The following is a 22,208-nucleotide window of genomic DNA, read 5'->3' on the forward strand; positions in this document are numbered from 1 at the left end:
GAAGAAACCTTGATTTTCATTTACAGTTATAGACAGTGATCATAAGACTTTCAAATGAGAGAGTAAAGCCCAAGTTGTGATTTTGATCATTTTAGAGGTAGATATTCTTTATTTATTATTGTAAGTCATTTTTACAAGCCTGTTTATCTATTTGATAGCCACAAGGTATTGTGGAAAAAAGAATATTTCATTACTGAGAGGGAAAAACAAGAGTATGGCCTATTTTTTATTTCTTAGAGTAGTTCATTAAGCCATTGCCATTTATGCTATATAAAGTTGTTGGAATATATGTGAGAAAATTATAAAGTTACTAATTGTGATTTATATTTTAATTTGACAGGTTCTGGTGTCTTCTTTGCCTTGATAATAATGTTTTGTGTATGAAGCTATTTGCAGTCAGGGTCATCAAATATTGTTCATATTGGTAAATGAAATGCAAATTTATGGGCAACCTTAAATCAGTAGAGATATTGAGGGTAACTCAATAGCGTGTGTGTTTTCTCACTTTTAAATATTAGCCAGTATCAAGCAGTATCCAGTGAAATCTGTCTAATTGACAGACTTGTGATGAATAAGCTTTCCCTTCTGTATAGAGTTGCACTAATACTGTAGGGACTTGCCACATACCACTTTTAAATTCAAATTTGAATTTATTACAATTAAGTAATATTACCACCTCAGCTCTTCCATAAGATGAGCTATATTTCAAGTGATCTAGAACAACAGGCCCCAACCTTTTTGACCCCAGGGACCATTTCATGGAGGACAGTTTTTCCACAGACTGGGGTGATGGGGATGGTTTCAGGATGATTCAAGTGCATTACATTTACTGCACACTTTATTTCTAATCTAATGCTGCTGCTGATATGATAGGAGGTACTGGAGGTTGGGGATCCCTACTCTAGAGCACTGTGTTGCTTGTAGCTGCCATGTTGGACATTGCAGAACATTTTAATCACTGCAGAATGTTCTTGTGGACAATGCTTGTATGGGGGCTTACCAGATTGCTGTTTGCTTCCCTGGTCTGTCTGAATTTACATCTTGCAAAGATTTAATCTGCAAGCGAGTCCTTTAAGGATATTTATCTTTGAAATGGCAAGGCAGAAAGTTGTGATATTAACTCAGAGCCTTTTTTGTGGTTCACACTGTATTTTGAGTAATATATGTTTGCGTAGTGAGTTATACCTTATCTTTCAGTTCACTTCCGTTCAGTTGCTCAGTCATGTCCGACTCTTTGCGTCCAATGGACTGCAGCATGCCAGGCCTCCCTGTCCATCACCAGCTCCCGGAGCTTACTCAGACTCATGTTCATCGAGTCGGTGATTCCATCCAATCATCTCATCCTCTCTTGTCCCCTTCTCCTGCCTTCAGTCTTTCCCAGCATCAGGGTCTTTTCAGATGAGTCAGTTCTTCACATCAGGTGGCCAGAGTATTGGAGTTTCAGCTTCACCTGGTGGCATTTTCTCTCTTTTACTTCCCTCAAAAAACTCACAGAAAGGCTAGTGCTTTCCTGCATCGAGTGTGAAGAAATCAAATTGAAGAGCTCACATCAATTATTGATTTAAGTAATATTTATGAATTTAAATTACTTATATCATATTGAATGATGTTAGGATGCTTCAAAAGAGAGTTAACACTACAACACATGTTCAATGTACCAAGAATTCACAGTATGGCTCTTTTTTGTTATTATTCCCATTCTCTCATTTAGAGTTTCTCTGATGAATTTAGTAATAATAACAACAAACTGACTAACCAATTCCTCTTTATTCAGCATGGGCGATTATGCAGTGGAGACCACATTCTAAAGATTGGTGATACAGACCTAGCAGGAATGAGCAGTGAGCAGGTAGCCCAAGTCCTCAGACAGTGTGGAAATAGAGTGAAGTTGATGATTGCAAGAGGTGCCATTGAAGAACCAACAGCAACTACCTCTTTGGGCATCACCCTTTCCTCATCCCCAGCTTCTACGCCAGAAATGCGGGTAAGGACATAAAAACTTAATGAGACAGTGATGTTTATTTAGAAACTAGATTTATTAATGTTAGTGTATTATTGCTAAAGAATGAAACAAAATTCAAATATAGAATGTTTTAGCACTAATAATAGTTTTTTGAATAGGAATACTGTCTCACAAATGAAAGATAGATTGCTTAAAATTCTAGATTAATGTTTTGCATTTTTCTCTAAGCAGCACTTTTATGAGGATAAGTGTTTTGAAGTATTAATAAATTTAAATGAATTATATGCTACTAATACCTAAAATGTTTTATTCTATATTTTTCTTATTTAGAAGGTCTTCTGTAAGGTGGGTTGTAAGTTCTAATCATTCCCTTTCAACAGCTTCCTTCTTAGTGTCTTTTGGAGGGCAAGGTGGATGAACAAAACTTACTAAAACCTTTTAATATTATTGTTTTAAGGTATATCATATAATTGTTATAAGATTTATAATGAGAAGTCGCTATTCTTGACCTAGTTACATAAGTTTTTTAGACACAAGTTATGCTTTCAGGGTTGTAACAAAAGTTTTATTCATAGAGCATTCCATCTTTGTTCTTAACTTGATCTGCAAAAAGCTAGAATGTTTCAAAATTATTATAGTGTAATGTTATCTCAAATAGTTAAAGTCACTCAATATCATGGATTAAATATCAACAACATGATTTTATCCAGAAATTTCTTGAATATTTAAGAAGAGAATTATACTCACTTTCTATATGTTTTCTAGCAAATTCTAGTTCTCTATTCCTTTCTTGTAGATCTAAAAGCAGGTTTTTTTTTTTTTCTATTACAGTTTTTTCTAGATAGTTGCTACAAATTCCTTTTTTATTATTCTAACCTCCTCTACAAGCCCTTTAAAACTTTATTAGAACACTTGAAATTTCCATGATTCTGTTGTTTTTAGGATTGTGTTTGGTTGCTATTTTTTGCAGGGAGAAAAAAGTAAAGAAAGCCTGTTTATGAAAGTATTTAAGTGGCATTCTTTTGTGGTAAACAAAACATTTTATTCAGCAATATATAAATGAATGCAATACCGAAAACCACTTGATGTAATTGAAAGCTTAGAAAAATATCTATTCTGTGCATAGCATCATTTCTGAAGCTTGTGCCCCTTTTAAAACCATTCGATAGTCAAATTGCCACCCTCTAAAATAGCACTTGCATAAGTCTTATTAAAAATAGAAAACACATTTGTTACAATTGAAGCAGATTTCATCCTGTCATTTTCTTGTAATTATCTAAACTTTAAACTTTTGCTAAGTTTGCATAGATAATTATGTGGAATGAAAAAATAAATCAAACTTTACTATAAAATTATATCTCATTTAGGTGACTGTCAGTGAGATATAGAGTATGCTTAAAGAAAATCAGAAAGCATTACCAGCTAGCCCCATTCTGCCTGTCTAGTCAAACCATAGCCTTCTTTCTTTTGTGATCTTTCTAGGGTACTTTCTGGAATCTGCTGACACCACACCAGTATATAATACCAGCAACTTATTGATGACTTACCGCACTAGTCCATTCATGCTTTTTTCAGGGAGCCTTGCCGTTTAGTCCAGTATATAATAACAACTCTACATATTAGAGAACACTGCTTTCAAATATCATTCCAGGGTGAAGGAAATCAGCATGGAAAAGCATGCTTCCCTTCTAGCTTTTCATATTGAAGTTTAAATTTATAAAGCAAATACAAGGACAGTTTTAATTAATATTTGGTACCTTTCACTGGCTTTCAAAATAACCATCAGTCTATTAATATTTTATCTGGAGGACAGGTTCACCTTCATGATGTTAGAATCAACTTCCAAGTTAAGACAGAAATAATGGCATGCCTTGAGCAGGCAGTGTGGCCCTTACATTCTAAGAGGATTTGCATACTGTGCATCTTTTAAGAGCAGGGGCTCTGCGTTTGAATTCTTCCTCTATTAAGATGGTTCACTGTGAGTCCTTGGAAGAGTTTGTGTTCCTCAGTTTCCCCAGATGAAAACTGACAGTAATTGTACTTGCTTCATAGGCTTCTATTCTAAGGAGTAAATTAATTGAGACATATCAAATGTCTGTTATATAGAAACTGCTCAATGAATGTTAGCTGGGCTTTTTCTTATTCCTGAGCAAAGTGATGCTTAGAAAAAGTCAATGACAAAGCTAGATTTGAGCTTGTTAATGTGGATTCAAAGCCTGACTTATCTCAACTCTATTATATCCTCTAACTTCTTCAAAAAGGAAGGTGAGCCACTCCTGAAAACAGAATCTGTTAATAAGAAACTAATTTTTTATGATTTTCATAAAAAATCAGTAATGTATTTCTCTGAAGAGGGTGTTCAGCTTTACTCCTGACATTGCTTTTGAGTAAAAATGTGATGCTGAGGCCAAGTTGTCAAGATTGAAGGAGTCATTCCTAACTATAATTCTTTAGCAGAGTTCTCTAAGAACTAATTACATCATACCTTTTCTAAATGAAGAGTGTGGCTTGAAAAAGCTTGTTTTGTTTGTCTGTGTGTTTATTTATATGTATTTTTTTTATTTTTATTTTTTACAAATTGTATTTCAGGTTGATGCTTCAACTCAGAAAAGTGAAGAAAGTGAGACATTTGACGTAGAGCTCACAAAAAATGTCCAAGGATTAGGAATTACCATTGCTGGATACATTGGAGATAAAAAATTAGGTAGTTTTTAAACATTAATATTTTATTTCTTTTATCTTGGCAATTACCTCTAATGTCTTTGTCTTATGAAATACTGAATCAACATAATATATTTTCATGTGTCTAATGATATATTTTCATGGTAAACTAATGGAAATCTTCCTTTGGAGTAGTACAGGTGACTGTGATATTTTATTTCACATAAACAAAACCATTGTCTTTTTCTGTAGCCAAGGTTTCTACTAGTGATTTTGTTTGTGTGGTTTGTTGGTTTACATCTACTCAGAATTAGGACTTTATTTTTAGGAGAATGGAGGATGGGTATTCTTTGAGGTACTTTGTAAATAGTAAAACAAAACAAATTTGTTTCTAATCTTAGAACCTTCAGGGATCTTTGTTAAGAGCATTACAAAAAGCAGTGCTGTGGAACATGATGGAAGAATCCAAATTGGAGACCAAATTATAGCAGTAAGTAACACATTTAATGACAGCTTTGTTAATTTTCATGGTTGAGAGATGCATTCTCCTGGTTTACACCATTTTGAGAGCTACAGATAGCTCTGTACTAATTTAACCTTACTTTTGTGATTTGAGGTGTCATCAGTATTACTCATTGTATTATTAGGTGGAAGTCAGCATTGGATAGAAGGTTTATTGATGTCATTTCTGAAAGTGGGACTCTGTCTTGAATAGCTTCTGATAGATCTGATTTCTGGTTTCAGTGAGTTTGGTACATTAATAATCTTTCTTGTATTTTAGCTGCAGATACTCTGAAGATAAAGACCATACATTATAACTTTTAGTGTGTTTGAATCTGAATTTGAGTTGTGTGCATTTTTTAATATCAGCAGAATTGACTCTATTTTTGTTGGCAACATGACCAAGACTTCTTTAGCTGTAAGAGTATAAAGAGTAAAAGAAATAGAGCCAGACCCTCTTAGTTAGATCAAGGCAGCATTGTTTTCCTAGTAACATTAGTATGTATGAACATATAGCTATTCAAGGTAGTGTAAAAAGAATCCAGCTTTCAGTTCTGTGTTCAGTTGTAAACTGACCTATCCTAGCTACTTTTCAGAACATGAATCCAAGAAACCTCGCATCAAGGGCTTTCTTAAATAAGTTTAAGAAAAGCTTCCTGGGATACAGTTTCTTAGGGATTCACAGTACACATTGAAAAATAAAAAACTGAGAAGTTTTCCAATAAAGAATCTTGTTTAACTCTTTTATTTCAGAGATTCCTAAACTTTTGAAATCATGGGTTCTTTCTTCCCCCAAACATATTAATATTCTCTGTAGTAGATTTGAGGAATACTGATTTATCTTAATATGCATTTGCTTATACTTTAATGAAGTCTTGATTTTCCCCTTGAGATCTTAATAATAGTGAGAAAATAGAATGTTAAGATAGAGGAGTCCTATTCACTGCGGCATTATTCACAAGAGCCAAGATGAATAAGTGACCCAGAGTTCCATCTGCAGATAAATGGATAAAAATGTGTTATATACATAGAGTAGAATATTATTTAATCTTATAAAGAAGAAATTTCTGTTACATCCTACAACATGGATAAACCTCGAGAGCATTATGCTGAGTGAAATACTGCTACTGCTAAGTCACTTCAGTTGTGTTTGACTCTGTGTGACCCCATCCATGACTGAGTGAAATAAGCCAGGCCCAAAAAGACAAATACTGTGTGCTTCCACTTATATGCAGTATCAGAAGTAGTCATGCTTATGGAAACAGAAAGTAGAACAGTTATTGTGAGGGGCAGGGTAGAGGAGGAGATGGGGAACTATTGTTCAATCGGTTTAAAGTTTCAGTTTGCAAGATAAAAATATTCCAGAAACGTATGACAACTTGAATATACGTAACTCTACCGAACTATACACATAAAAATGAGTAAGATGGTAAATTTGATGTTTTTGTGTTTTCTTTCACAACTAAACTAAAAGATAGAGATGTCCTCTATCTGTATGTGCCCTTTGCTTCTACATTGCAACTCCCTGACTTTGCTTGATCTTAGTTCTATAAAACTCCTAACTACACCTGTTCACCTCTTGAAATCTGCTCTAAAGATCAAGTTGTACATGTCATGTAAGCTGACCATATTATGTAAAAGAGCTTTCCTGTTGTAGCTCTATTTTAACATACAGTGAAAATTAGCTACTTTTTTTTTTTTTAAATTTTGGAGGAAAAAGCGGAGAGAGTGAATATAATATATACATACTCTAAATCTATATCTGATAAAGAATTAAAAATTGAATACATAGCTAATTGGCCCCCCAGGCTATATATTTTAATCCAATAGAATGCTTTCTTAAAAATCAGCATTCTTGAGCTAAAACTCAGGAGAACATACAATTTACTCACTTAAAGTATATGATTCAGAAGCTCTTAGTATGTTTATAGTTGTGCTTTCATGATCACAGTCAATTTTTGAACAATTTCATTACCTTTAAAAGAAATCCTGTCCCATTAGCAGTTACTCCCTAGTTCTTAGATCCTCCCTGCCCTGAACAACTACCAACCTACTTTCTGTCTTTTTAGCCTATTCTGGACATTTAATGTAAATAGCATCATTCAATAAGTGGTGCTTTGTGATTTGCTTCTTTTGTTTAGCATAATGTTTTCAAGTAGGTTTGGACAAGGTCCATCTATGTATAGCGTCATCAATTCTGAGTTTCTTTTTTTAGTTGAGTAATATTCTATTGTATTAACATACCATATTTTATTTATCCATTTATCAGTTGATGGACGTTTGCGTTGTTTCCACTTTTTGGCTATTATGGACAATGCCACTATAAACATTCATGTATAGATTTTGTGTAGATATAGGTTTTTATTTCTCCTGAGTGTATACTTGGGAGTATAATTGCTGGATCATATACCTCTATATTTAACCATTTAGTGAGAAGCAGGATTCCTTTACCTACAATATTGAGATAAAGAAACCTCCCTTGTATGATTTTTAAAAAAACCAAATGAATTATTTATTTAAAATACATAGTATACTAGGTACATAAGTATGGTTTAATTAATTAAGCAGATATTTATTGAGGGTCTGAAATGATTACACATGTAAGTCTCACAAAAGCTTCCCTTCAAATTTGTAGTTATTTGCATTGATTTATAACTGGAACCTCATATAATTTTGCTTGGGCAAGATCAGTGCTAAAGGAGATTGTTGACTCAAAAATGGAAGCACCTTTTTTATGAAGTATTGTCTTGCTTTCAATAAAGTCACTGTCTTTGCTCTCATCATTGTTATGACTTTTTATTTTTTAGCAACATTCTCTTACTTCACAGTTAGAAACACCTTGGTTTTTAAGAAATACCATGCGGTGCTTTGATCATGCATTAGTTTTGTGTAAAATGCCGTCAGTTTACAGTCTTCTGAGAGATGGGTAGGAAGGTTCTTCACACTAGTTGTTCTTCATGGCTGCTATCTTTCTTTTTTTTTTCAATTTTGTCTTGGCAGCAGCTATTTTGAACTATAATGTTTTTATTTTTTAATTATTGAAGTGAGAGAATTAAGAAATTATTTCCTATTATTTAAGATGTATTATTTTAAAAAATTAAAGTCTTTTGTTATGTTTCCCGTTTTTTGAATTATGCTTTCTTAACCCCTAGGGTTTCAGTGTAGGTGTTACAGGGGCAGGGAATAGAGCAAATGAGACTTTTGCTTTACTACATAAGAATTATTTAATAAGGGGACTCTTATTTTGTAAAGACAACCAAACTTGTCATTAGATAAAGTCATATATTCATTTTTTTCAGATTGGTATACAGATATCTTTGATAAAAGCAGTATAGAATTATGTATCTGATTTAAAAAATGTTATACAGGAAATGTATTGTGAAAAGAAAATATGGAAAGGTATCAGATGTTGCCTTTACTATTCTGTGACTTTGTTAATAGTCTCAATTTCCCTCTTTGTATATGTGTATAATTATAGGCTGTGTTGGAGGAGGGCTTGGCCAGCTAGATTGAGTGTACTGAGGAGCAGGCTTTTCCATTTGTTCTAACTAGAATTTCTCCCCTATAATTATTCATAGCAGTATCTACACTGCCCTGCCATCTCCTCAAGATGGCACCCAGACAGTTTACTGTCACTGTACCTCGTTCCAGAGCACTTTTGTCTCTGCGACAAGTGGGTCTGAAGCAGCCTTTTAGCTGTCTTACTGTGATAATGAGGGACGGGAGCTGGACTGAGCCCTCATTCGGGTTTCAGTGCTTTGTCCCGTATGTATGGTGTGCGTAATTATGTTGAACAGAAAGTGCATCCATAAGACATGGGGTTTTTATGTTTATGAATCACTTCTTCATTTTATTAATAATAGTACCTCTTGAAATCTGCTATTAAATCAAATATTAATAAAAGTGTCTGAGTAACTTTTCAGTACAAAGCGCCATGCACTGTAATTTTGGAAAAGTAGGTACCATTATTCTCACATTACAGATGAAGATACTGAGAAATTTTGAACCAAAGTCTAGGATTAAAAGTCTGTAATTATTCCATTATAGCAATTTCTTCTGTGCTAGTACCTACCATCTGTGAGCTTTCAGTAAGGAATATATTTTTAAATTCAGGTCATCACATTTTGGGGGGAAAAAAGGAAACATGTTTTTTCTTTACATAATGAACTTTATTGCTATTTAGTAGACAAAATCATAGACATTTGATTTTCTTAAACCGCATATTTAAAGAATTGAGCTGTAAAAATCTATTGCACATGAAAACTTGCAGCCTAAGTTATGTGCATTTTTAAGAATTTTTATGGCACCTCAAAGTTGAGATTTTTGTGAGATTTTTCTCTATTGCTACCCTGAGAATAAATAACATGTTTATTTCTTTTAGATTCATTTTTGTCTTTGAGGTCTAAAGAACATTAAATTTGAACATGGCTTAAAAAGCTCTTCTAATAGAAATCACTCTTAATACTTTATGGTGTAACAATTCAGAAAGTTTCCATGTATCTGTACATAGGATTGTATTAGTTTATACCTTTTTATTATTTTTTTAGCTTAGAAATATACCTGGTATGTGTAGTTGTATCAGCACATATGGATCTGTCATAATATACTTGCTGCTGCTGCTGCTAAGTCGCTTCAGTCGTGTCCGACTCTGTGCGACCCCATAGACGGCTGTCCTCCAGGCTCCCCCGTCCTTGGGATTCTCCAGGCAAGAACACTGGAGTGGGTTGCCATTTCCTTCTCCATCTCTTGTTCATGGAGAGGTATATTGTTTATAGTGGTTTGCTATTATAAACAACTGCGTTGCATACCATTTTATATGTCTTTTATGGACCAAGACTTAAAACGTATAAGTTTGCTGTAATACTATTTAGATTTGAATTTTACTTGTTACTCAGCACTAAACCTTGTATGCCACATTTTTCTCACTTAGGAGTTTTAAATCTGGTTAATCGCTCAGTCAGCTAGTGTTTTTTGAGTAAATTTCATAGGAGGAGAATGTGTTGGTAGACTTTCAGAAGCTTTTCTCTCTGACAACCTCGTATGTTGCCTTTGCACACTTGGACATTTTGGCTGGCAATAACTTAGACTTCGCATAAAGAAGACTTGGGGGGTTAGTCTTAAAAAGCCTTTTAAAATTTGTCTTTAGATGTCTCTTTTATCTTCTATAGGAAAATGTCTTCCTTTTCCCCTGGAGGAAATCTTGGTCAAGTTATTATTCTCAGAGAGTAAAATGTCCTATGGCCAATCAGGATCACCAGATACAGCTCCAATTCAGTAATTAAAGATTTCCCATCCTAAATGATATTCTAATTTCAGCCCCTACCCTGGCCTAGCAGCAGCCTACTGTGAACTGGTAGAGATAGAGTGTGCACTCCTAGTCTGTCTTCCATACCGAGCTTTCCTTTTCCTCCCTCCCCTTCTTGTTGTGCCTGCTGACCCTTACCAGTGTGAAGGAAGAGAGTGAAAGACAGCAGGGCCCTTCATCCCTGACTGGCACTTCTGTAATGTGGTCTTGCTCTGTGAGCCTGGCTCATGCTTAAATGTGACTATCACTCAGGGTCCCTTCTTGGGTTCCTGGGAGACCCTACTAGAGATATTTGACTGAGCGTTCCATGACAGATGGTGAATTTTTCATCTGACTGACTCTTCTTTCCTTTGGCTGCAGTTTCTCAACATTCTGCTCCGTAAATTCTCGTTTTTGGGCACCATCATTCCCTAGGGATACTTTTGGGTAGGTTTCAAGGTGGCTCCAGCCTGGCTTTCTCGTGTGTGTGTGTGTGTGTGTGTGTGTGGCCCCCTTCTGAGAAGCCTGGCTTTCTCATGTGTGTGTGTGTGTGTGTGTGTGTGTGTGTGTGTGTGGCCCCCTTCTGATCTGTGCCCAGACAGAGTCAGGCTGTCAAACAGTTCTCAACATAATAGCAGTTTTCTCTTGGTTCACTGTCAGAGCAGTTAAAGAGCCTCACCCTTATCCTCCTGATAGAGCTAAACACGAGGTACTTACTGCATCCTTCCTTACAACACGTGACACAGCTCTTTTGACTTGTGGTCGTAGGTTGAACATCTAAGTGGGGATTTATGGCACTCTTCTCTCTAAAAAAGCAAAGCAACCTCCTCTTAAGTCTTTGTTAATCTCTTACAGCCCAGCCCTTTAATGCCCTAAATATGTACAGATTATAATTCCGTACTGCTTAAATTTCTGCTTTGTGGTCTTCTCATAACACACTTTGGTATAATATATAATTATAGCATCTCATGCTATAATTGATGCTATCAGATGCTATCTTATGATACTATAGGATAACATCATAGCATCTCAACCATAATTTCCGTTTTCATATATGTTACACTGAGTATAAAATTTTGGGTTCATAATTTCTTTCACAAGTCATCTGCTCACTCTGTTTCCTAGAAGCTAATGGGCTTTTTTCTTCTGATTCTTGAAATCCAAGAATTTAATCAAGATTTGTCTGGGTGTTAGTTTTGTTTCTAGTTTTTCATATACCTCTGATTTATAGAGGCAGATTTCTTTATCTGCTCATAATTTCTTGGATTATTTTTCCTCAGTTATTCCCTTCTCCCTTTAATTTTTTGTAATTATATTGATTTTCTATATCAGCCTTAATATGTCTTCAGTCTTATTTCCCTGGTCATTTTTATCTACCTGTTCTTATCCTCTGAAAACATAGGAAAATTGCGTATTCCTGTCTTTCATTCCATGACTTTGTACAGTGTGTAAAATGCTGTTGATGCCTTCACTGTAATAGTTTTCTTTTTGGTAGATACTTGTCCTTCTTTGTGTGCATTCTCTCCACTTCCATAAATACAATGAGAAATGAATCTCTTTGAAGAGAAGCTTCATAAAATATCTGTCTGTTCCCTGCAGTGACAGTCTCATTGGAAGATATTTGTACTCATGATTCAGGGCACACATTTTCTTTCAGACTGTGGTATTCTATTCCTGTGACCTTTTTTTCTCAGAGATCTCAGTGAGAACTATTCTTGTGCCAAAGGGGAATGAGATGGATTTTTATACAAACAGTTCGGGAATTGCAAAGCAAGAAGGAAGGAGAAAGTTTAAATTTACAAGTCAGTTTCACTGGTCGATTAATAGATATAGAGGAAACCAGGAAAACAGGATGAAGAACATTGCGTGTCTGTACTGACAGATTGTTTTCCCTGCGTGTTGTGGAGCTGGTTGGGGTTGTGTGTGGATGCATGTGTGTGCCTAGTGTGACTTCATTGTGTGTATATGAGTCTGTGTGGTGTATGCTCCCAGCTTGGTGTGATGCCTGGCACTTGATTGGTTTTTGGACTCACCAGTTGGAGTCCACATGTACCTTTTGACAGCCTCCTTTTAATGAAAGACAGTTGTTGGATTTTACTGATGTTTCATCCGACAGACCAAACAAGATGTTCCCTCACATGTAGAGATCCAGCTGCCCTGCCTTCAATCTGGTCATACTCAGACCATTCCTCATAGAAGTTCCTCCAAGTTACTGGTATAAGGACTTCTTCCTTGGTTTGCAGTTTTGTTTTAGTGTTTTCTCTGTTGTTATATTTTATTTAGTCTTTCTAAAAGGGAATCAATAAGATAGAGGTGGGAGGAAAGAGGAGAGAGTTAGTCACCTATGTTCAAGTTGCCATTTAGCACAAAATTATCCTACAAAACTTAACTTGCAGAGTATCAGAGGTCTCTGATGCTGAGGTCTCTGATATTGATAATTTCAATCAGAGGTCTCTAGATTTTTTATTGACTATCCCCATTGGTAAAAAAAAAAAAAATGTCAGTCTATTAAGGGATCAATCGATCTATAACCTATTCCTTTCTCCTTCCTTTTTTCACCTATGTATTTATATATGTTATATGATATATATTATATATTATTATATTTATATATAATATATATTATATATGATATATATTATATTATATATAATTATATATTATGCATCTTGTTTTATATATGTATTATATATTGTTTTATATACAAAGTTAATGTATGATTATATATATGTGTATATAAAACAAAATGAGATTTAAATATATATTTAATTATGAATTTTATTACATTCTTCTAGAAACCTCTGCAGTAAAGGTACTTCATCTTGGATACCACTGATAACAGGTCTTATTGTAGTTCTCATTCATTTAGTAAATATTTGAAAGCCTACTATGGTCCGTACTGTGCTCAGAAAAGCATGATACTTACATAGCCATTTTACAGCTATTTCACATTTCAAAAGGTGTGTCAGTGACTTTGAATTTCAGCATTAATTTTATTGTACTACTTTTTCAACTTTCCAAATTTTTCCTTTTAAAATGTATTTTAAAAATTAAGCTGTTATAACCTGCATTTATTTATTCAGAAATATAATTTGCTTTACCAGTAAATCTTAGCCATATGAGCCAGTTTCCCATTTGTGAATATCTACTGTGAAAACAGCACTGGTCTTGTTGTGTTTGTGTGTGTGTGTGGCCGCATGGCTTGTGGGTTGTGTTCTCCACCCAGAGGTGCCTGAACCTGGGCCATTAGCAGTGAGAACACAGGGTTCTAACCACTGGACTGCCAGGGAATTCCCAGCATTTTGTTTTGCTGACACACAGAACCTGTCCTCTTGGAGGATGCAGTCATAGACCAAATAATGCTGGAAAACATGAAATTAAATTTCTGATAAGTGCCGTGAAGGAGAATTGGTAAAGGGGGCTTTAACTATAGTCAGGGACATCAGTAGCTTAATTGTGGAAATAACTATTGAACTAAGCAGTTACGGGCTTTTTCTAAGTGAATAGCTTAGAAGCAGTGTGGGCTGGAGAGGGCTGTCCAGAGAGTCTAGACCGAGGGAACTGGATTTGCAAAGACCTCACGACTGAAAGGAGTGCTGCAAGTCAGAGAAATGGAAACGATCCTCTGGAGCTGGAGCGCAGAGAAATAGGATGCTGCGGGATGAGGTCAGTGATGCAAGGTGGAGTTGACACAGGCCATTCTAAGCCACACTGAGAATGTGGAGCATCTTAAGGATTGTTCCTGTACGGCAGGGTGGGGTGATAGGATCATATCTGTAGTTAGCAAAGATCACTGGGGCACCCTCAAGTGTTTTATCATTTGTGAACAGGAAAAAGGGAAAATATTTTTTGAAGAGGCAAAGATAAAAAAGGAAGGTAGTTTCATCATCTTTCTTTGGAATTTGTCAGCACTCCCAGTGACCACTTTCTTCACTATCTTCTATACCTCTGTGTCCTACCTAGGATTGGTTTCCAAGCTTGACTGTGTTTTAGGATCTCTTGAGAAATATAGAAGAATATTTTAAGAGATACAGAATCCTGGGCCTCACCCAAAGACCTCCTGGCTTATAATTTCTAGAAGTGAGACTTTATATTAAAACAAATGAAACACTCCTGCATGATTCCAGTGCATCTGAGCTAGTACTGGTCCACGAACAGGTGTCAGCCCACTCCCTAACTAGGGGAGTACTCATTCCTAATTCTGTAACTGTGCAGCAGTAACCGTGTTTCATGGGATGGTATACTTTTATTTTTACCATGTCTTGCTCTAACCGTAGGTAGATGGCACAAACCTTCAGGGCTTTACCAATCAACAAGCAGTGGAGGTGTTGCGCCACACGGGACAGACTGTGCATCTGACGCTAATGAGAAGAGGGACCAAGCAGGATGCTGAACCGGCGTCACGGGAGGATGTCACAAAAGACGCGGCTTTGTCTCCTGTTACTGCGAATGTTAGCAAAGGTGAGGACACGTGAGTCTGATTTTTCGGTTAGACTCATATCAGTTTTTTTCTAATTCTAAAATCATTTAAAGAGCAACTTAGTTGTAACTATTCATTATAAACCAAGTAAAAAGGGATTTTAATACAATGGGGATTAACTGCAAGCAGAGATTTGTCCATTAACTGTAGAAACAACTTCTGAATGAAGCAGATTTCTGTCCTGTTTTCTCAGTTGCCGCTTCTCATTTGGAATCATGTAGTCATTTGCCTTTCTGTTGTTGCCTTACTTTTGGATGTCATTGATACATTTTCTTTTTAGGGGGAAGTTTGTTCTGCCTGTGAGCGCTGTAATGTTTCCAAATTGCTCAGCCTTTTCTTGAAGGAATCAGCTTTAATTCAGTGTTTAGGCTTGACTAGGTCAGTTGGTAGACCATGAGACCCTTATTTCCACATTTAGAAATGTCTTTCGTAAGTGTTTGTACATGAACATCTCTGAAAATTACCAAATTCCCACGTAGCTTCCTGATGTAAGCATTTATTCGTAGAAGTCAGGCTGTTGGTTTGAAAGTGTGTTTCATTTCTCAAACTGTTGACCATTTATGCCACACACTACTAATTGCAGACCAGGAAACAGGGAGGCAAATCCCAGGGGAATTTTATCACTTGTTTGTTCCATTAGCAGGAGAACTTTCCTGTAAGTACCAGTGATTGTTGAAAACTTTATATACAAAAAGTTAGCTCTCATCTAGGTGTTCAAATAAAGTGGAGTTTGAAAAAGTCAAGTTGCTCGATTATATTACAGCCCTAAGTGCTAAAATCTTCTTATCTTTAAGATACTTATCAAGAAGATGAAGATTGTTTATCTCTGAGGAGAAACACCAGCATATTACCAATTGAAGAAGAAGGTAAACACATGGAGCCAGGTTATTACGATATTTATTACTTTTTTTTAGAGAAATGACTTTTACAAATGTGGTTCAACCTCTATGGATATATTATAAATTATTAGAAAAATAACTTTCAAAAAAGAGTGTTAAATCCTTGTTCATAGATGTGATTAATTGCTCTACTTGATTAAAATTGTTTATTTATAACTGGCAGATTTTCTTGCTGAGTCAGTCTTCTCTTCTTCATTTTTTAAAAACCAGAACCTTTAGAAATCATTCTGTTACATACACAGTTGATATTTCAGACCCCTTGTTTCTTAAGATAGAGCCAATATGTCTCTTATTGAACAAGCAACAGTAAAGTGTTAAAGCATTTAAAAAGTAAACATAAAAAATGAATCTTTAAAGCTTAAACTCTCAAATGAAAGTATGCCTATTTTGGGGGCTTTTTCCTCCAAATTTTTTTAAAATTCTAAATTTTGAAAGGAGTTATACAGAGAAATTATTAAGCCTTTCTGAGATTTCTGTCTCTATACACCTAGAATTCATCACACTGCTTAAAGAAATTTTAAGGCAGCATTGTTATACATAATTATGTCAACATGTTGCTGCTGTCTTTCTAGGCTGGGTGGTCCATGCTTCCTTGACCTGTCATATTGCTTTAGGTGTTTGACAAACTAAATCCACTGAAGAAAGCCCAAGACAGATGTCTTTATGAGAATTCTGCCCTTCACTAAAATAGTTATATTGAAGCGCTGCAGTTCATTAAAACATTAGCTCCTTCATTGTTAAGTATTTTTCTTGCTGAAAATTGTGATTTAACTTTTTTGTTTTAAGGGAATATTTGTGTTCACAGTGATATCCCAAGAGTGAGATATATAGGATTCTCAGGTGTTAATCACAGTCTGCGATTTTTACACTAGGAAGTGTAGGAATTATTTAGGATAAAGTGAATACAGCAAGTGCTTTGTTGTTCAGTCGCTCTGTAATGTCTGACTCTTTGTGACCCCATAGACTGTAGCATGTCAGGTTTCCCTGTCCTTCACGATCTCTCATAGTTTGCTCAAGCTCATGTCCATTGAGTTGATGATGCCATCCAACCATCTCATCCTCTGTCGCCTCTTTATCGTCCTGCCCCCAATCTTTCCCAGCATCAGGATCTTTTCCAATGAGTTGGCTCTTTGCATCAGGTGGTCAAAGTATTGGAGCTTCAGCATCAGTCCTTCCAGTGAATATTCAGGGTTAATTTCCTTTAGGATGGACTGGTTGCTGTCCAAGGTACTCTCAAGAGCCTTGTCTAGCACCACAGTTTCTGGAAAAAGATTAAAAATGTTTCAAAGCATAAAACTTGAGATAGTAGATGGAGTGAGGGTAGTGGATGGTCTTAAAGGCTCTTTGGTGATGTGCATTGAGAGTGAGAGGGTCTAGACTTGGGATCAGGAGTCCCACAATCTTTTTAAAATAAAGGAAAAAATATCTATAAACAGTTCTAATGCATCTACTCAAGTGCTGGTCCTCAGACAAGGGATAAGATATCGTTGCCTCTTCCACATAAGTTTAACTCATTGTGTGAGCCTGGGCAAGTCATTTGACTTCTCAGTAACATCAGAACATCAGTAACATCAGTAACATCAGAAGTTTGAACTTTAAGGTTTTTTAAAACATGCCTGGAATCTCATCTTGGGGCATTTGGGAAAGGGGGAACATGGAGGGTTTTTGTGACTGTAGATTGGTTGAATGAATACAAATCTTTTATTATTAGCTTACAGATTCCCTACTTTATTCAGAATCTCACCCTCCTTGAACACTGCTCACTGCTCACTTGTGTAACCACTGCAGAATCAGGGAAATGGGATATGGGAGGAGGTGGTACCAAACTGACCCTCCTGTTTTTAACTCTTACCAGGTTGAAACATTTCCTATAATCTGTGTTCACTCCTGCACTTTTATCCTCTCAGCATTGAATACGCATTTGAAGAGGAAACACTCATTTTGGGGGGCTAGACTCCAGATTTTTAAAGAAATACATAGTTTACTGTTTCTAGTTTCTCAAAGATAAACCTGAATATTATTAATTTAAAGCATAAAAAACCTGGAATAGGCCTGGAGTAAAAGCCCATTCATTCCACTAACAAGGAGGCATTTAATGAGACATCTGAATTTTAGACTACTCTTTAAATTTGAGAATTGAATGCTAAAAGTGATGTTTAAAATCTAATTTAGGGGGTAGTGCCTTGTAAAGATTTTTTTAAAAGACAACCTTTATGAGTAAGAAATACGATGGCATGAAAATCCTTGAATATGACTTGAAAATTATCCTCAACCAGTTTATTTTGTTTTAATTCAGTATTGTTTGCATAATGGTTTTGTGAATTTCTTCACAAAACAGATTTCACTTTCCTTTTTTTTTTTAACCAATTAGTACGATTCCTATTATAGGGTTTTAATTTAATGTACATTTTCCATTTGTTTCTTCTTTTTTATTTATATTTTCTCATTGTACATGGAGTATGTGGAGTTGCATATATTATCTGTTAATTTCTTTTGTTTGTTTTTTCTGAGTCATAGCATGTTCCTTCTGTACTCTGTAGAACCAAATGAAAATGAAATAGAGATTAACATAGCAGGCAGTATAGCTTTTTAATAGTCACTAGAGGATCATCAAGTGAATCCTAGAGCTACTTGGAGTCCTCATTCTTTTAAATAAAAGTTGGATAATATATGGATACTTTAATTGAAATATAGTTAAGACCTAAAAGATATCTCTTAAAAGAGAATAGTCTTGGAATATACAGTTCTAAACTGAATTATTAAAATGTTTATAGAAATAAGAGTAAATCATGTATTAGGAGAAGAGCCAAACTTATTATTGTCATGTCAGTTCTTCCTCAGTTCTTGTCTCATTTCAACAAAAAGTTGGTATGATGGACTGAAGGGTTTAAAACAACAGACAGTTATATCTCAGTTCAGCTCAAGCAGACAGATCCTTTATCAGACAGACACTCTGAAGACATGGGAGCAGGTCAACACCAAAGGAGTTATCATCCTCCTCCTGATTCCTCTTGGCTTCCCCCTTTTTATACTTTCTGTCTCCTCCTCTTAGTTATGCCCGGTGCAAAATGCAAAATAGGGCTTGTGCTCACCACCGGTCAGTGAAAGTGAATGCAAATGGGCATCCGCTCAAAGCCTACTGACAATTGCAAGGTATATAACAGCAGGCTGTGTTGTTTATGCCTTCCCATAGTTCAGTCTTTTGTCAGATGTGTGTGTGTGTGTGTGTGTGTGTGTGTGTGTGTGTGTAGTATTTATGAACCCTTTATGGGCTTCTTCCTAGCTACTTAAGGTTACCTGGAGAAGCCCCCGTGGTTAGTGTGCCTTGGACTGCATGTGCAGGAATTGGAACAATCTCTGTGGTTATTTTGTAGCATGTTTGTGAGCTCCCCTGGGTGTGTCTAGGATGGGGTTTAGAGATCAGTCTGCATCCTGTTTTCAGCCAGGCAGCCCCTCATTGCTCATGCCTGACTTCCTACCTGACAGTATGGCAGACAGGTTCTCGTCGCTGTGTCCCTGGCACTGAATACTGAGACACGGAGATTTGTGTAGTGCGTCACTAATCGTGTCCTCTCTCCCATTAGTGTCAGCTGACAGAGAGGAAGCAGAAGATGCGCAACAGCAGGAGGCTGCCCTGCTGGCCAAGTGGCAGAGGACGATGGGGATTAACTATGAGATAGTGGTACGTTGGCTTCCCCTCCCTAACTTCCCAACTTGTAAACTGTATTTGAGCAGGGAGTTTCTGACAGTGATAAAGATGACTATTGTAAATTGTCAAAGATGACTATTGTAAATAGTCCTAGAGAAGTTGCAAACACCAGGGTTTTTTTCAAAGACCTAAGTGTGCTGATTCAGATATTAAAAAATTCAAGTTGGAGAAAGTTGGATGGTAAGTAACCAAGGTGCTAAAGTACATGGAATGGGAGTTTTAGAACTTATAATTCATCACTATTTCTCATAGTAGTACATATTATATGGGTAAAAGGAAGAGTTTTTCGGGTTCTCATTCCTGGGATTTATGGAAAGAATCAGAATAGAATGACAGAATTCACTTGAAAATAAAACAAAAATCATCATGACCTAGTACAGAACTGTAAAAAGAACTTTTCCCTATTTCCTCTTTATCATTCTTATGCTGTTACTCTTCTTGAGGGTTTTTAGTCTGCATGCTTCTTTCATTTTACTTAGGCCATAGTGAACATTTTATGTTTATTTAACAACTTGCATACCTAGAGTAGCAGTTGTGATCTGCTGTTCTAAAATGTGTTTTAATGAAGTGGAAATTGATTGTGAATCTTTAGGTATATACCAGCAAATTTCAGGAATTTCAAAAGGAACAATAAAATGCTTGGTTAGGTAAAAATTTTCATATTGCTTATGATATTCAAGTAGCTCTAGATTAAAGGTGATAAAACACGAGATAATTATATATAATATTAGTAAAAATAACATTCACTGAGTACTTTGTATCAAGCAGTACTCTCAGTGTTTCTTTTAATCCTCATTACAAAGTTGTTTTTTTCAACACTCAATTTGTGTCAGATAAGATTTGAGTAAGTACAGCTGTGACCACCATATTAAATTGAGTTAAGAAAGAATACAACCAAGTCCAGCTTAACTATGGTTAGTTTAGCATGAAACGAGCTTTGGGAGGTTCCTTTGTGGGTGGGGTTAACATGGCTGGCGTGCATAACGGAGACTGCGCTCCTTTGGGTCACACTTGAGTAGTAAGAGCACGCTTTCACTAGCTACTTCTCACAGAGGTCGGAACGGAGACTGTGGACTCTTAACTGCCCTTTGCCTACATGTTATTTTGGTGGCACTTCCAGTAATGTATCAAGGGTGAAAATTTATTATAAGTCAGAATGGACTAAGCTATTTAAAGGCCCTTATCAAACACAGGTGACTATGACATGTCTGGATTTACAGTTGCTTCCTATGTACTTACACAGCATGAATGAAGTTATAGGAGGAGTGGGGTGGTAGAGAAGGATTGATGTTGTAAGTGGGGACGTGGACGGCTGCATGGAGGAAGTGATACCTAAATAAGGAATTGAAGGATTTTGTCAAGAATAGATTTAAAACTCAGATAATGCAGCTTCCAGTATTAACTCTGTGCTTATTATCATTAAGATTTGAAAAAGATCTTTTATAATTAAACAGTATTTTTGTCAGTCTCTCTATCGATCAGTTCCCTTAACTATAAAAGGGATAAAGCAGATCATCTTTAGTATACTTTCTGATTTTAATATTATAGTGATTGGACTGTCTGTAAAAATAGTGATTTCCTAATGTTCTTCATTATTTAGAGTAACAGTCAGAAATAAAAAGTTTACTCTCCTGTTTTAAGCTTTGATTCACTTTTAAAGACAAGTGTTGTCTCCTTGATACAGTTTACGGTCCAGAGCCTGGGCCATGGGTTCAGACTGCTGAAGTTCCAAGCGCTTTTGTTAGCTGTGTGACTCTATTGAAACTGACCTCTCAGAACCTCATTTTTGTAAGTTTGGAAGCAGGGATAGACATTGTGCCTATTTATGAAAAGTAAGTGAGATAGTCTGCGTGATGGGATTAGTATAGTCCTGGCACATGGAAGGTGGTTAGGGTGTGTCTTTCTGTGTGTGGTTTGAGCTCAGGCTTCTGATTTTATCAGTGGTCCTCTGACTACCCTCCATCTGGTATCAGCATCTTAGATAGCACAGAGTGTCTTGGAAGCTTGCACCTGGCTGCTTCCTCTTGGTTTGTGTTGGTTCAGGAAACTAATAGACATCAATACTCTTTCCAAGGCAAAACTCTAAAGGTTTGCAGCTTTAAAATAAGGTTTTTGAAGTTTTTGTGAGAAATTTGACCTTCTGGGGGGTGAACATAAAATACATATACAGAAAAAGAAAAAATGAAAGAATATTAAAAATTGTGATGATATTTCTCCTTTCAGGTGGCTCATGTGAGCAAGTTCAGCGAGAACAGTGGGTTGGGAATAAGTCTGGAAGCAACAGTAGGCCATCATTTTATTCGATCTGTCCTCCCAGAAGGTCCTGTTGGACACAGTGGGAAGCTTTTCAGTGGAGATGAGCTGTTGGAAGTAAGCAAGCTATTCCATCTTCCCCTTCGTAAATAAAATTCTGAAAAGGCTGTGGGAGGCTTAATGTGGTGAACAATTAAGTTCTTATTTTAAGTTCCTCCTCCAAAGGGTACTTGAGAGAGATACACAAGTAAAACTTTACCCAGAGCAGAAATTTCCAATCTGTATGTACGTTGATCATCAGACCTAATTCCATGCATGGTTTTTGTTTGTTCTAGGTCCAGAGAATATAAAAACTGTCTTTACATTTTTTTAAACATTCAATTTTTAGAATAGGTAATATATTCATGTTTCATAATCACATATAAGACAAAGATATACTCCAGTGAGTAGTGTTTTTT

At 36.0% G+C, this 22,208-nt stretch overlaps 1 protein-coding gene across 8 annotated transcripts in view; it reads left to right on the top strand.

Annotated features, from left to right (window-relative positions):
- MPDZ (multiple PDZ domain crumbs cell polarity complex component) overlaps positions 1–22,208 on the top strand; it is a 162,177-nt gene that overhangs the window by 54,441 nt on the left and 85,528 nt on the right. For 7 of the 8 annotated variants that reach the window (XM_061132568.1, XM_061132565.1, XM_061132561.1 and 4 more), the window contains exons 8-14: positions 1,775–1,984; positions 4,553–4,667; positions 5,026–5,114; positions 14,687–14,870; positions 15,684–15,773; positions 19,373–19,470; positions 21,721–21,867. In XM_061132568.1, the coding sequence (XP_060988551.1) occupies positions 1,775–1,984; positions 4,553–4,667; positions 5,026–5,114; positions 14,687–14,870; positions 15,684–15,773; positions 19,373–19,470; positions 21,721–21,867 (933 nt within the window). The remainder of the gene's footprint in view (positions 1–1,774; positions 1,985–4,552; positions 4,668–5,025; positions 5,115–14,686; positions 14,871–15,683; positions 15,774–19,372; positions 19,471–21,720; positions 21,868–22,208) is intronic. The other variant, XM_061132563.1, reaches the window with a different exon arrangement.

The sequence above is a fragment of the Dama dama genome, chromosome 29, assembly GCF_033118175.1.
Source record: "Dama dama isolate Ldn47 chromosome 29, ASM3311817v1, whole genome shotgun sequence".
NCBI lineage: Eukaryota > Metazoa > Chordata > Mammalia > Artiodactyla > Cervidae > Dama > Dama dama.